This window comes from Bidens hawaiensis, unplaced genomic scaffold, assembly GCF_021521415.1.
Source record: "Bidens hawaiensis isolate Kalapana, Puna unplaced genomic scaffold, B.hawaiensis_p1.1 tig00006055_1, whole genome shotgun sequence".
NCBI lineage: Eukaryota > Viridiplantae > Streptophyta > Magnoliopsida > Asterales > Asteraceae > Bidens > Bidens hawaiensis.
Window position 1 is genome coordinate 1,306,740 of NW_027491399.1, and position 14,873 is coordinate 1,321,612.

General features: G+C 34.9%; 1 protein-coding gene across 1 annotated transcript; it reads right to left on the minus strand.

The window, feature by feature from the left end:
- Nucleotides 1-683: 683 nt before the first annotated feature.
- On the minus strand, nt 684-3,919 carry LOC143631269 (protein FAR1-RELATED SEQUENCE 5-like). Its single transcript, XM_077100084.1, has 5 exons — nt 3,889-3,919; nt 3,106-3,207; nt 2,057-2,286; nt 1,417-1,653; nt 684-1,337 (listed from the first exon to the last, which is right to left on the minus strand). Exons 1-5 carry the CDS (start codon nt 3,917-3,919, stop codon nt 684-686), a joined length of 1,254 nt encoding a protein of 417 aa, XP_076956199.1.
- Nucleotides 3,920-14,873: the final 10,954 nt, after the last annotated feature.

The following is a 14,873-nucleotide window of genomic DNA, read 5'->3' on the forward strand; positions in this document are numbered from 1 at the left end:
TTAGTATGTTTTGATGGATGATTACGGATATGGTTGTGGACTTTTTTATGTTTTGGTAAACTTCTTTTGTTGAACGTGTTGTTGGTTTAAGGGTTTTAGTATCTTCTGATGGATATGGTTTGAGTATGTTTTAATGGATAATGATGGATAATATGTCACTCAGGTTGTGCTTCTTTGTGGTATGTAAAAACACATCGTTGGTTTTGTTTTGTTTTGTTAGTATATGGATGTTGCAATTGAAAGTGTATATAAATGAAATTATTGTCATCGATACCCAATGAGAAGATAGTGACAATTGACTATGTTAGAAAACTATAGGCATAAAAACTGAATATAAGAAACAACCAGATGTTGATAAAGTATCTGTAACAATTAAGAAAATAACGCACAACATATTAGGCATAAATGTATTTGAATAATTATGATTTAGTTAGGACAATCGAATCAGTGTAAAAAACTGATATGAATAAACTGTAAATAAGAAACAACCAATCATTCATTAAGATTCTCGTACCATTATGAAAATAACACACAACCAAAAATGGTAAAGTATCCATAAATATGAAATCATCGATAAAGTTAACCGGTGTCTGAAGTGAAAAATGTAAACATGAATCAACCAAACCATATTAAAGTGTTTTGATTTCAACAAAGGAAATATAAAAAACAAATAGATAAGTAGGCTATTCTTCCATATTCTCATTATGTGACGAGCTCAGTCTGTCTTCTGTAGTGTTCTCGTTGATATGGTACTTGTGATGGTTACGGGCGTCATGACCAGGTTCGTGGCATATTCTACATGTCCTTGGGGGCTTATCCAGCTGACTTTGACTTATAGCTTGCTCGCGTAAAGACCTATAGTGAATTGGAAGCCCACATCCTTTATTCCTAACACCAATTGGAGCATGAATATTGATTTGCTCTGGTTGGGTAACACCAGTTAGATCAACAAACCTATCTCGCCGACTAGGCCTAGGGGCATCAAAAGTAACCTCATCAATGGTGGATTTGTACCGATTGATGTAGTCACGGTAATGTTGTAACTTTTCCATATCAGTAATCAGCTTTTTTATGATATGATCATGAGCAATGTTTATGTCTCGAACAACACAATAAACGTCGGTAGTTTTGTCTATGTTGAGCTCATCAAATCCAATTGACCACATAGGGCTGTTAGAGACAGCATCTTGCATCCCCCTACGATTAATGTACTGCTTGGGAAATACTCTTATATCTAAAATGCGTGTCACCTTGAAGATGTGACGACATAGTAAACCAAATTGCTTGAACCTCTTACAACTGCAATACTCAGTGACGTCTTCCTTACCAATCATAACCTATCAACAATCATAAGTTGTATTTAAGTAAGTTACAAGACATAAACACACTACGAAAAATAAATGTCATACTATATACCTCGTGAAAAGAAGCAGGTAGGTGTAGAAATTCCCGAATATTGAACTTCAGATAATCATCAACAGGTAGGTAACTCATGGAAGTGCAATTGTGAAGAGCTGCTTGTATTTCCAACTGGACATAAAAAAAAATGGTTCGTGTGTAGATTTCAGAAGCTTGTTTCTCTAGTGCAAAGTTACTCCATGTTTCGGCTCTTTTGTACCTACAGTCATGATCGTTCTTCCGATGTTCGTGTCTCTGATGATCCAATGTAGTATCAAAATGTGCCAGGAACGCAACCAAAGTGCATCATGCGTTACAAAACTTCCACAAAAATGGTTCTCGCTCTTTGATCGGGATTATGTACGCATTAGACCAGACATTGATTCTTCACGATAGTATGCAGGAATCCATGATTGTCTGATGTGAAATATATCTTTCATCCAATCGTGGTCGTTTAACTGAAAGTCATTCATGATTGAAGCCTACTCCTTTTCGAAAAGTTCTGGTGTTATTGAGTCCATCCACACAATATTACACAACCGAGTCTTGAAGTCAGTGGTGTTGCAAAGGTGGGATCCAACCTGAAAGAATACAATGTAAGAATGGTATACAAATAAACATTCAAAAAGGGATTAACAAAAACATAATTTTGTTATACATTCCCGGACAACTTATCCATAATATGCAACATGCATAGCCTATTCCTAGAATTAGGGAAAACGTCTTCACCTGCACGTTTCATGGCCGGGTCTTGGTCAGATACAACAACTGATGGTTCATAACCAAAAGCCCTCTTAAAACACTTCAGCAACCAAATGTAGGATTCGGCGGTTTCCGATCCAAGCAAAGTTGCACCAAGGGTAACATTCTGATTATGGTTGTCAATCCCTAGTAAATGAAAAAAAAACCAAGTTATACCTGCACAAAAAATAATAACTAATCAGTTTGTAAAATAGTATAATGGATTATATAAAAAAAATAAGTGTTCCTGTGTTATTACTTGTTATGTCGATATGTTGCATCAAATGACACAACATCACCAAAAACGTAGAAATTCATCTTCGCATTCTCGTCTGCCCAAAATAAACCCTTTAACGCGTCGTCAGAGCTAGAAAAATAATCACATGAGAAATTAGTACAATAATCTTTCTTCGCCTTAAGGCGCTGAACTACCATCTCAACATCGTAGTCTCTGATAAATAAGTTGATATTTCTTTTATAGTTTTTGCAATCAGACTTTGTTGCGCCAACTTTATCGAAACCACCATACATGGTCCTCATTATGTTAAAGCTTTAACTGGACCGATGTTAATGTTAGCAAGATCGTCTAACATCTTTTTATGTGTGAACGTAAGCTCCCGAGCAGCAGTTAAGAAATGGATATCGTCTTCATCAACAAATGGATGATTGTGTTCTTCACCAAAATATTTCACCCTATACTTTCCTTTATCCGTTAAAGTTAACCTTAATTTTGCATCACAATTGGTTCTTTGAGAACCATTCCTACGCTGTTTTTTCCTTTGAAATCTTCAGATAGTGTGTCAACTTCCTTAACGGTTCTTGAACCCTCTTTAGTGCAAACAAAGTACTTCAAACGAACGACATTATTTTCCACCCACTAGGTTGATTTCCTAATAGAAAAACCGCCCGCTAAAGCGTATCTTCTATAAAATGCCTCTGCCGCTTCAATATTGTCAAAAATCATACCTTCATTAGGTTTGATTGACGCAGACACAACTGGAGTGTATGTCTTCCTACCAGAATTGGGAGATATATGTTGTATACCAACTTCCTTGTATACGGGTTGATCTATAAGAAACAGGTAAGGTAAGTAAAGATATACAACAAATAACACAATAAAATTTACACACCACCCAAAAGTATTGTATATATGTTATTAAAACACATAAAAAAAGCTGTTCAGTTTGATGACTAAAGGTTAACAAACTTTGACCAACACAAAAACACACAAGTTAGCAATTATGCAAGTTAGCAATAACCGAACAAGGAGATCAATTCATATCTGAAAAGTTTACAAGTTAGATGTAAACAAAAATTCAGTGAAAAAAAAAACAAACAATCAAACATCCGTTAGATATAATACAACAAGCCAATCAATATAAAACCGACACATAAATAGCTGACATGGAATATTAAATCATCTTTTAGTCATGTCGCCTTGATGCGTGTTGAATAAAACAAAAAAAACACTGGAATATAACACAGCTAACCAATCAAAATGGAACTGGATACATAAACACCCGAACTGAAATAATAAAACCTAAAACATCTTCTCGTCATGTAACGTTGATGTGTTTATAACATAACAAAAACACACATCAAAACATGACTAAATCAACATCTTGTAATATAACACAAAAACACTACGAATATGAATATGAATTTAAGCCACACATATGAAGCCCTAAGATGATGTTATGATTCTGATAACAAAACTATCGACGAACAACTGAGGATCTATAGTTTTACCTAGTTCATCGACGTTCTTGAAGTTACTCATGGTGAATGATTTCTTTAAGAAAGAGATATTAAAATTCGTTAATGGTTTGTGGATGTTGATATTTTAAAATCATTGAAATCATCCGATTTTTTTTAGTAAAAAGTATGATTGCTTTTAGTAAATATCATGATTGATATTATTCCAAGATTATAGCTAGACAAAAAGATTATAACTGAAAATACAATTAAAATTAATTAATTTATTATTTTTAAATAAAAGAAAATGGTTGTTTACAATCATGCCCTTACATGGAAAACTAGATCTAAGGGTCAAAAACATTTCTTACACTTCTTAGGATAGTTTTACTTCTTATTCTAACCTTGCTCTATATATATATATATATATATATGAAGTTTTATATATTTTCCGTCCGTGTGTAACACGGGATCTAACATAGCTAACATGATAACGATATAGCCTTGGGACCACTTCGATGGCTAGTTATCAATTGTAGATCCTTGATATCATCTTCTTCGAATTCAATATAATTTACATATTTGATTTCATCATTTCTATTTTACCTAATTTAGTATATATCATTGGTCCAACCTACCACACCTCTACCCTCCTTTCGATTTCAGTTCTCATTATCGGATCTAACTCTGATTTCTAATTCTGATTTCTACCTCCATATTGCTTCATTGGTTTTGTTCCTTTAATTTTCTATTCAATCATGGTGAATCAGACTTCTCATTTGGATAATCACGACCAACAAATTCAACAACTTCATTATGATGTAGCTGAAATTAGGGCTTATCTCTCTGTGTTAGAAGCGGATCGGGTGGAATCGGCTAAATTCTGTAAGGTGATGCTTGCTTGGATGAAATATCGGGAAAAGAAGCATATTGATGATTCTTCTGGATTGGGTTCTTCTAGTATGGCTTTAACTTCATCTAGTTTGAATTCTGATTCGCTTGATGCTTCTTCTGGTCATGGGTTGTGAAGAAGGTGAAATTGCCTGAGTTCTCTAGGTTTGATTCTCAAGGCTAGACATGGAAGGCTAATATGTTTTTCAATCTTAATCACACTCCCGGTGCTTCTCAGTTGCAGCTTTCTCAATTAAGTATGATTGGTGGTGGCCAACACTTGTTTACGATCGTCCTTCAGGTTCGCCCTTCCTTGACTTGGATCAAATTTCAATATGAATTATTACAATGCTCAATGGTTTCGCAATTTAGAATCCTTATGAACAATTAGCTACTATTCAGCAATGGTTTCGAGTATTTGTTATCCTTGGTTCCTCGTTTACCGAAGTCCCAAAGACTCAGTTATTTTATCTCTAAATTTAAGGATGATGTCAAATCAAGGGTTCATTAACATCGTCCAACTTCTTTCATCGATGCAATGTATTTAGCTAACGATGTTGAGGTGATGCTTCGGCCATTGGATTACAGCGGGTAGCTGCCTCGTTTTCGGTACTCTTCACATGTGGGGCTGCCATTGTTGGATTCAAGGATCAGACATCGTTCGTCGGGCAATCCGGTGTCCAAAACTGTTGGGAATTATGGACGTGATAGTGGTCAAGTTAGCTATCATGATAGAGGTGTTATTTCCTTATCTGGCACCTAGTGGGAGGAACGTAGGAAGAAAGGACTCAGCTACAAGTGTGGAAAACTCTATAGTCCATCTCATACTGGAGGGTAAACTTTTTGTGTTGTTGCTTGGGGATCGATGATGAATTAGATGGAATCAAGGGGCTGCATTTATAGTTGGAGCAAATGGACAATTTCCACTCGGATGAGTTTATTCATACGACTGTGGGGTCTTCTATCAAGCCTTGAGGACAAGTCTTGTGTTATGAGGGAGTATTGATAGAGATCTTATTTTAGTTTGTTACTTAATAGTCTTTCATAATTCTGGGAGGGGGTAGTGTAATTTATAATTCTATAAATAAGGACCGTTAGTCACTTTGGGAAGGGGAGAGATATTGGAAAGTTTGTAAGGCTCATTGCACAGCATGAAAAGAGCATAGCCTTCGGACCACTTCGGTGGTTAGTTATCCATTGTAGATCATTGAGATCAACTTCAAATTCAATATAGATTACATATTTGATTTCATCATTCTTATATTAGCTCATTTAGTATATATCACACCACCACCACTACTACAACCACCACCACTGCCGATACCGACACCACCGCCGCTGCAGGCCATCGACCATCACCCCTAACTCCCTCCTCCACCACCACCGGCCACTCTAACATCACCAGCCACCACCACCAGCTGATTGTGATTTTCTTTAGTATCACCCTTTGCAGAGTGATGTTCGCATCGATACCGATCGTTACCAGCTCCATCCTTCACACATTCTGTGTATACTAAGAGATAGAAACACTATGTTAAAAATGACCTTTGGTAACACGAAAAAAGTGTGGCCGTAGGCCTTTAGCCACACACATCTGGTTCAGGTCGTGTGTGACCAAAGGTCACAACATCGTAGGTATCATATGGCCACACACAGTTTTTAGTGCCCTTGTGTGGCTAAAAGGTACTAGCATTAGTTGCTGGCCATCAAGAAGCCTCTCCAATCAGTGTGGCTAAACAGTAGAAAATGGCCATATGACTATTTACTAGGTGGGACCATTGCACGTATAGAGCCACATGAATTCGTGTTTCAGCCACATGAATTCGTGTTTCAGCCACATGAATTTTATATTAATGTGGCCAATAGGGTTGTGGTAAGCGAGCAATGAGACCTATACCGTGTGGCTATATAAAAGCAATGGCCACTTGAATTTAATAATAGTGTGGCTAATTATATTTATAGACACTGAATGCTACATTAAATGTGGCTAAAAATGTTTATTTGCCACTGAAACACTTCTTTGTAGATTATAGTGTAGCTATTGTCTTACCTTTTGTCACACATAATGCTTTTCGTAATTTAAAGTGTGGCTACTGTCAAACTTTTAGTCACACATAGTGATGTATTGTGTGGCTAATCATATCGTATAAACACTGGAGATTATTGTAAATGTGGCTAAAAATGTGAACTTGCCACTCAAACACTCTTTTGTAGTTTGTGGTGTGGCCATTGTCTTACCGTTGTCACACATAATGTTTTTGTAATATAAAGTGTGGCTATTATCATACTTTTGGTCACACATAGATAAATGTGGCTAAATGTGTCTTACCGAATTCAGTTTTTTAATTATTTTTAAAATGGATTATACTAAATCATATTTTTAACCTTCTAACAGTGCATAATATAAATATTTCAAAGCATAACTTTATAAATGTAACTAAATACATTAGCATAAAATCAAAACATGTTTTTTCATAAGTTTAACAAACCCAATAAAATAAATTCAAAACTGGTTACATTAAATTGTTTTTGCCTCCTTTCTTCATTTTCCTTAAGTTCTTTTTCCATTTGTTCCATTCATTGCACTCATTCTTTCAACTCGTTTCTTGACTTTCTTTCATTTTCTAGTTCGTTTTCCATTTCGGCTCTAACTTTTTGAACCTAAAATTGTTAAAATATTAGCATCATAACTATACATAATCTGTATAAAATAAAAAGTAAAAGTTAAATATGCAAAACTAAAACAACCAAGCAGATATAAAATAATTGGGAAAAGATCCAATACAATAATACCTTAACATACATTACTTACGTGAATCCCGTTTTTCACAAATCGATCCATGAAATAACATCACAGCATCTTGGAATCATTAATACATATCCAATTAATCGCTGGTTCACCGAAAAAACAGTTTTGGACGGTAATCAATTAATTTTTCATTTTTTTCACGAAAACCATTTTTGAGCGTTTCTTGAGCGCATTATGAGCGTTTAGGGTTTGTGTGAGCGTTTTAGTATTTTTGCCTTGTTTTTTTGCCTTTGAGCGTCTCGCGTACCTCTCGTACGTTAAGCCATTATCGTACAATATCTCTACCCTAAAATAATTAACTAATATATTACCCGAAAACGAGCAAACATACGAGCGATCACATTCTTTGGCACCATTCTGAATGTAGCCCAAGGTTCATTATAGTGCTCAATTAGTATTTTTATGATAGTCCTATGAATCTCATGACTCGCTCAATAATATTGAAATAACCAAGTAAGTATATTTGTAACATAAATAATGAAAATGTTAAAACTAAAAGCATACTTATCCTCAATCTTTAAAATAAATTTCTTCCCAGAGGTATCCCGAGGCACGATAGATGATTTATTTCCCACAAGTATACATTTGTAGACCATCGACATCGCCACTACCAACACCATCCTCTTGTGATCCAGCAAGTGATGCCCCACCACGTGGTTTTCACCCTTACTAGGTACCGTGGTACGTCCACGCATAGCACGACGGCTATCCGCACAATCACATTAGACATAATGTATACTGCACAAACACAAACTTGAATCGACAACTCGTTGGTGATTTCAATCAATTTCAACTGTACTAAAAATTCCTAACATGTATTCACACATCGTATCATGGCAAATCAACCAAACATTCATCATACAAATTAACTTATGATCACTTAGTTCACGAGATAGATTATAGCATGTACAAACTGTTTTTATTCACTAAGAAAAGATTAAGTATAAATTCTACAAAATTTACCACAGTAAAATATTTATATTAGGTTTCTCAAACAATTTTTATTATATTTTTTTCATGCATTCAAAACTCACAATAATTCAGCCATTACATATATGTACCAACAGTTCAGCAGATTGCACAACAAACACTTTTTAAAAGTTCTATCAACTCATTAATCCAAATTGTGCAAGACCAATTGGGTTGTCTTCAAAACTCATAATAATAATTTTCAGAACTGGAACCAACCAGTTTGGTTTTGTCATTAGAGATTTATGGTGTCGGAAAAACAGACCAGAATATAACTCCCCGAATCAGCTTTGACCAGTATTTTTGTAAAATTATAAAAGGTATTCAAAACTCGTCCAAAAATTAAAAACTTTACCTTTATGGAAACCAGACTCATAGTACTATAACCTGAATCAACTAACGTTCAATAATCATCGTTTAACATCAAGTTACATACCAATAAATAAATGAAAATGAATCTGTCAGCAAACTGTTGTCATCAAAACTCAACCTAACATATTTATGACATCTCTAGGGTTCAAATTCAGCAATTAACCTTTTAGCGATGAAAGAAGATTTACTAAGCTTCAATTACAAGTGAAATACATACCTTTTTAGCAATGAAAGAAGATGTACTAAGCTTTAATTACAAGAAATAACACTTAAAATTGAAAATCCCCAAACATGATTATTAGGGTTCTTCACACTCAACACGAATCCGACAAAAATTTAGAGAGAATTGATGGAAACCGACACCACACGTGAATTCCTTTCGCAAAAGTAATAAGATTAGAGCCTGGAATCAAAAGATTTGGTTAAGAATTGAGTGAGTTAGAGAATTAAGGATGAAGAATTATAGTGGGTGTAGAGAGATGAAGAATAAGAAGGAATGAAGAGAAAGAAAAAAAAAGGTAGGTTAAATATGTGGTCAAATTAGATATAAGAATGTGAGGGTAATTCAAAATATTTTGAAGAAAAGAGGGGGTGAATTTAATTTGAAATTTTGAGGAAAGTGAAACTAATAGGAACTAAATAGAATAATTTTTTTTATTTTTAATAATTAAAATAAAGGGTTGTTAGTGTAAATATATATATATATATATATATATATATATATATATATATATATATATATATGCAACTATTTAAACCTTAAATAATATAAGAAATTCTATTTTAGATATAAAAACATATAAAATAAATACAAGTGATATTTATAGTTGCTTTAAAAGAGTTGTATAAGAGTGTAGTAATCGGTGTTAAAGCCCAATAAACCATACATTCATTAGTGGGTCATACTAGTTCTTGATTGGTGTTACTGTCCCATTATAGCTTTTATCATGTCACAGTTGCTCTAAAATAGTTGTATAGGAGTGTCATTAGTCATGGTTAGGTGTTAACGCCTAAAACACACCATACTTTCGTCAATTGGCCTTATTTGGCTATCATTAGTCATATTTAGATGTTAGTGTCCCTTGGTTACGTCATAGTTGCTTTAAGAAGTTTGTATAGGACTATCATTAGTCATAGTTAGATGTTAACGCCCAAACATGTCATACATTCATCAATGGGCCTTGATTGGTATTAGTAGCCATTATAGCATATATCATGTCCCCGTTGCTACAAGAGGGTTGTATATGAGTGTAGTGAGCCATAGGCATGTGTCAACGCCCAATAACATGTCATACTTTTATTAATGGGCCATATTGGGTCTTGATTGTTGTTAATGGCCTGTATGGTCTCTATCATGTTATAGTTACATTAACAGGTTGTATAGGAGTGTAGTGAGTCATAGTTGGACGTCATACTTTGCATTAATGGCCCGTCTTGGGCCTTGATTGTTGTTAGTGACTCATTGTAGTCTCTATCATAACACAGTTGCTCTAAAAGGGTTTTATATGAGTTTAGTGAGTCATAGTTTGGTTAACGCCCAATAATATGTCATATTTTCATCGATGGGCCTTATTGGACCTTAAATGGTGTTTGTGGCTAATTATAGCCTTTATCACATCATAGTTGTTCTAAGAAGGTTGTATAGAAATGTCATTAGTCATAGTTAGATGTTAATGGCCGATAACATATGATACTTTCATTAATAGGTCTTATTGGGCCTTGTTGGTGTTAGTGGCCCATTATAGTCTTTTTTCATGTCATAGTCGCTCTAATGGACCATATTAGGGCTTGAAATCTCTTAGTCACCTATTATGGCGTGCGATATGTAACATTAGATATTTAAGGGTTATATTGTGTTATAGGGAGTCATATCAGACCATAATAGACTAAAACAAGTCATACATGTACTAATAGACCATATTGGGCCTTGAAATCTATAATGGCCCATTATGCATATAATTTTAAATTGTTTCTTAAGAGGTACAATCCGCCTAACCCGTCGATATACATTAAACATAGGGGTGACAAATGGGTTGGGTTGGGTCGAAACGGGTTATGGGTCGGAATAGGTTAGGGTCGAAACAGGTCAGGGTCAGAACTGGTCAATTAAAAAAAGGTTTGTTATGGTTCGGGTCGGAACGGGTCAGGGTCAAAAGGTTTGGGTCATTGCGGGTCCGGGTCAAAATGGGTCAAGGTTGAAACGGATCAAAACGGGTTTCGGGTCGTTTTTTTAACAAGGACAACAGAGGAAATGTTTTAGTTTTTTTACTTTTTCCGTTTTTATTTATAATTTGACTTATGATTTTTTATTACTATTATTGAATATTTTTTTAAAATTGTGTCTTAAGAGGTACAACTTGCCTAACCCGTCGATATACATTAAACATAGGGGTGGCAAATGAGTTGGGTTGAAATGGGTTGTCTGAACGGGTTAGGATCGAAACGGGTCAGGGTCCGAACGAGTCAATTAAAAAAAAGGTTGTTATGGTTCGGGTCGTATCGGGTCAAGGTCAAAAGGTTCAGGTCATAACGGGTCCGGGTCAAAATGGGTCAAGGTCAGAACAGGTCAAAATGGGTTTCGGGTCGTTAAAAACGCAAAAAGTAAAAAAAACAAAAACGTTTTCTCCCATGTCAACGTTCAGCAAAAAAAAACTGAGAAGTGGGCCTAAACCAAAACCCAACTCGTTGAGTGAGAACACTCGTGTTGGCTCGTTTCAGCAATTTTTCAGATCGTTTCAACACTTAATAGCTCATTTTAACAACAGACAACATGTTAAGCAGTTCGTTTCAGCGAGTTTTCAGTTCGTTTCAACACTTAACAGCTTGTATTTATAGCAAACAACATGTTAAATAGCTCGTTTCAGCGAGTTTTCAGTTCCTTTTAGCACTTAACAGCTCGTTTTTACAGCAAACAACATGTTAAACAGCTCGTTTCAGCGATTTTTCAGTCCGTTTCAGCACTTAACAGCTCATTTAAGCACTTAACAGCTCGTTTCAGCACTTAACAGATTGTTTCAACGCGTTTTGACCAGTTTTGCAGCAATTCAGCAATAAAAAGTCAGCAGTTCAGCTCTTTTTTCCCGTTTCAGCAGGTTACATTACCAATACTTCAAAACGTTTTGTGTTTTCAATCCAGAAAACAAGTATAGGCAAACGTTTAGTGTTTTCAAAACCAGCATGTAAGTATGTCCATGTTTTCAATCCAAAACCTTGTGTCGCGTGTAATAGAGTTTTCTCAAAACCAAATGAATGCATTTGACTCGCTAACTGTTACCTAGTACAAGTGTTTTAAGTTATGAGAGTATGTTCAACAACACATGACTTTAAGACCCACGTATGAACTCACATATAAACACAAACTTGACCCGACAAATCGTTGGTGATAATAAGTAATGTTAACAGTATCAAAAGTCCTAACATGTATCCACACATCATATCATGGCAAAGCAACCAAATATTCATCATACAACTTAACTTATGATCATTCAGCTCACGAGATAGATTCTGGCATGTACAAACTGATTTTATTTACAAAGAAAAGGTTAAGGATAAATTCTACAAAATTTACCACGGTAGGATTTATGAATTAGGTTTTTCAAAATATTTTTATTATATTTTTCTTATGCATAGAAAACTCACTATAATTCAACCATTACAAATAGGTACTAACAGTTCAGCAGATTGCGCAAAAAAAACTAGTTTAGCGGTTATATCAACTCATTAAACTAAATTGTGTAAGACCAATTGGGTTATCTTTTAAACTCATAATAATAATTTACAGAAGTGGAACCAACCCGTTTGGGTTTGTTATTAGGGAGTTATGGTGTCCGAAAAATGGATCAGAATATAACTCCCCGAATCAGCTTTTGACATATGTTTTTGTAAAATCATAAAACGTATTCAACACTCATTCAAAAATTACAAAATTTACCTTTCTGGAAACTAGATTCAGAATACTGTATTCTAAAATCAAGAATCGATTAATAATCATTGTTTAACATTGATTTACAGACCAATCAATAAACGAGAACGAATCTGTCAGCCAACTGTTCTCAACAAAACTCAAACCCTAACATGTTTATGACATCTCTAGGGTTCTAATTAATCATGTTAAAAATCTCCGTTAGATTTGATCGTAGGATGGTTGATGAAGTTTGTAGCAAGAAGCTAAGTGATGAAGAAGAGTAATGAGCTTCAATTGATGTTTATGGATTAGGTTCGTAATTGGGAGGAGGTAAAGGTGATGGTCACATGAAGCATAAAGTGTGGCCATTAACTAATAATAGTCACATTTGTTGTTTTGCTGTCACTATTAGCTTTTAGTCACACATCAAATATTATAAGTAACTATCAAATAATGCTTTATGGTCACATAAACACGTAAGCGTGACCATATATATTAGCTTTTAGCCACATATGAAATAATTAAAGTGTGACCATTAAATGTTAATAGTCACGCGTTTTGTTTTAATGTCATCGTTAGCTTTAAGTCACACGTAAAAGCATATAAGTGGCTAACAAACAATGTTATATGGTCACATTGACCCGTAAGTGTGACAATATGTATCAGCATTCAGCCACATCATTGAAACCTATTGTGGTCGTAGATCACATTCGGCCACACTTTTCTAAGTGTGGCTAGTAACTGTCACATTTTTTTTGTTAAAGTGTGGCTAAGGTTTCGACCAGCTGTGTACAGGTATGTTTTTTAGTCACACGACCAAACATGTTTGGCTTAAGCTCCGAACATGTGTGACTAAGGTTCATAACAGGTGTGTTTTTGTCACATGAACCAAACATGTGTGGCTAAAGGTTCTAGCATGTGTGTTTTTCTGTCACACAAATAAATGTTGTGTGGTTGAACCTATGATTGGTGACCTTTAGCCACACATTTAATCTGAAGTGTGGTAAACCGATTTCAGCACATGTGTGGCTAAAGCCTATTTTTCACGTAGTGAAATAAATATATAATGATCCGTGGATATTAACGAATCCACTTTTATTCAATTTCTCAATCTTTGCAAGGGGTTAATAGTAATAACAAGACTTTTATGGAATTTAGATAGAAAAAATATAAAGACACATCAAAGTCCATCGTGTTGCAGCTTAGCGACACGAAGTCAGTAGATATCAGTTAGTTTCGTTACGGTGCCAACACTAAATCTAGAAAAAAAACTATCTGTAATGCTCAAAACAATATCGACACTCCTATAGCTTATACTAAAGATATTAGCATCATTAATGAAACAAATATGATACCATCACTAAATAAAATTAGTAACCGGCACTAAACCAAAAAAATAGTAAAAACATTAACGATCTTCATATGATACAAAAAAAATATTAAAGGCTCAAAATAGTATCAAGACTTGTATAACTTTAGATCATTTTTATGAACATAACATAAAAAAATATACGGTAAGAGCACTTAACAAAAAAAAATAGATAAATCAGTATACTGTCAAAATAGTATCGACACTGGTATAGATTATGACGCAAAATATATAAATTTTATATATACATTTATTTTGCCTGATGATGTGGCATTACAAGGTGTTGCAACGTAGTCCAATGGTAGCACTGCGTTGCCACCATATTGCAAATTAACACCATGTATGCTATAATACCATGTGTATTGGTAGTTAAGCACATGGGGGGGGGGGGGGTTCTCCAACGTGTGGCGTCACAATCAACGACTAGTTTTACAAAAAAAAAATGGCGTACTGGTAAAAATAAAAACCTTAACCCCCCTTGCAGTCATTACCATTTCTTCCTTATCTCTCACAAACCACCGTTGTATATACAACGATGCAACCCAAAACGAGCATCACAACAAGGGAGGGGGTGGTGTGGGACTCGTTTTTCCCTAAAACGAAGCTCACAATGAGCATCAGTGTGTATGGTCTAAATGTTGCGTCACCTGATATCCCATTACCACCACTCTACCCCTTGCTACCTTCCTTTTGTTCACATTTTTAGAGAGTCAACAACCCACCAC